Source organism: Monopterus albus, unplaced genomic scaffold, assembly GCF_001952655.1.
Source record: "Monopterus albus unplaced genomic scaffold, M_albus_1.0 scaffold362.1, whole genome shotgun sequence".
NCBI classification, from domain to species: Eukaryota; Metazoa; Chordata; class Actinopteri; order Synbranchiformes; family Synbranchidae; genus Monopterus; species Monopterus albus.
The window spans coordinates 184894-186224 of NW_018128242.1; the positions used below are offsets into that span (position 1 = coordinate 184894).

The 1331-nt window shown below is 43.3% G+C and overlaps 1 protein-coding gene and 1 long non-coding RNA gene across 4 annotated transcripts in view; one reads left to right on the forward strand and one right to left on the reverse strand.

Annotated features, from left to right (window-relative positions):
• Positions 1 to 1331, forward strand: part of LOC109951067 (uncharacterized) — a 58755-nt gene that overhangs the window by 30251 nt on the left and 27173 nt on the right. The window lies entirely within an intron of this gene.
• eif5a (eukaryotic translation initiation factor 5A) overlaps positions 347 to 1331 on the reverse strand; it is a 5487-nt gene continuing 4502 nt past the window's right edge. For all 3 annotated transcript variants that reach the window (XM_020585340.1, XM_020585342.1, XM_020585341.1), the window contains exon 5: positions 347 to 710. In XM_020585340.1, coding sequence (XP_020440996.1) covers positions 645 to 710 — 66 coding nt within the window. In that variant the 3' untranslated portion in view covers positions 347 to 644. The remainder of the gene's footprint in view (positions 711 to 1331) is intronic.

Here is a 1331-nt window from a genome sequence, read left to right on the forward strand (position 1 = left end):
TGTTTTGTGGGGTTTAAAAAAAAAAAAAAAAAAAAATGTTCTTGGTTTTTCGGTTTTGGCATGCTGGGGTGAATCAAGTGCAAGCCACCACCAATTCCAGCAATTAGAGGAGGGAAAAAAAACAAACAAACCTTGCTGCACCCAATCCTATCAGGAGCCAGAGCAGAGGCCATGCTGGAAAGCAGTATGCTAGAGAAAAACTAAACCAATATCTACAAGTCAACCTTCCCATCCACTGCTTTAACAGCACAAAATGTCCCCCGCCCTCCGTTGTTATTTAAACATTCAGGAATGTGAGTGGCAAAACCAACACTTGGAAAGCAAAGGTAAGCAGGAACGAGTGTTATTTTTTTTTAAAGTTGCTTTATGTAGATTGTTACCAAACCAAACGTCAGTGATCAGAGAACCGCACTGCAAATGGCAGTCGAACATTCTCAACAGCAATGAGAAGCAGAAAACATGGGGGGGGGGGGCATAAAAGAAAATCTCACTGATAAAAGAAATCATGACAGGATGGTTGAGGTTGTCTGTGAAGGCAGACACTTTGTGACAGGATGTCACAGTGTTTTGGTGACAGAACCAAGGAGAATGCTAGAGACTGGTTGTGAGTGGTGCTTGTTGCCTGGGCAGCAAAGTCAGTCTTCCTATTTGCTAGTCAAGACCTTGGTAGCGACAGCACATTCCTCCCCCATGGCAGAAATCACGGTGACCTACAGAGAGCAGACAACGTGTTTGAGTCAATCATGTGAAACGTTACACTTGCAGCTCACATTCTCCCACTGGGAAAACCTGCTGCTCTAATTCTAGACTCTGAATCCCGCCTGCTTTAGGTAAGAGAGAACATTACTTGTGAAAATTATAAACACACACACACACACAGTGGAAACACATCTCACGGTGGTTTTAATGCTCTCACAATGTCAAGTATTTGCCATATCATATGGGAAAAAAAAAACTTAGAAAAAAATCAACTGGACTAAATTTTTAGATCGAAGACGTTTCACCTCTCATCCAAGAGGCTTCATCAGTTCTGACTGCCTGGTGTTGAACCGGAGATATTTATCCCCGTCGGTGGTGTTTCAGTCCTTTGAAGGCCAACAATGTCCCCTAACGACTGAGTTGTTATAGCCCAGTATCAGTGAGAGTCGTTACCTGTCTTTGAATCCTCCCCTGTCGACCGATGCCTATTGTCCTGGTGGGCATGTTTGGACAGAGATCTCAAAACAGGATTGTAGATGGAAGACAAGTTGTGTCTTAGTCCACCACCCCTATTTAGTGAGGGGTGTTCTATTTTTACAAAAATAGCTTCCTTAACTCCTCTCTCAAACCAG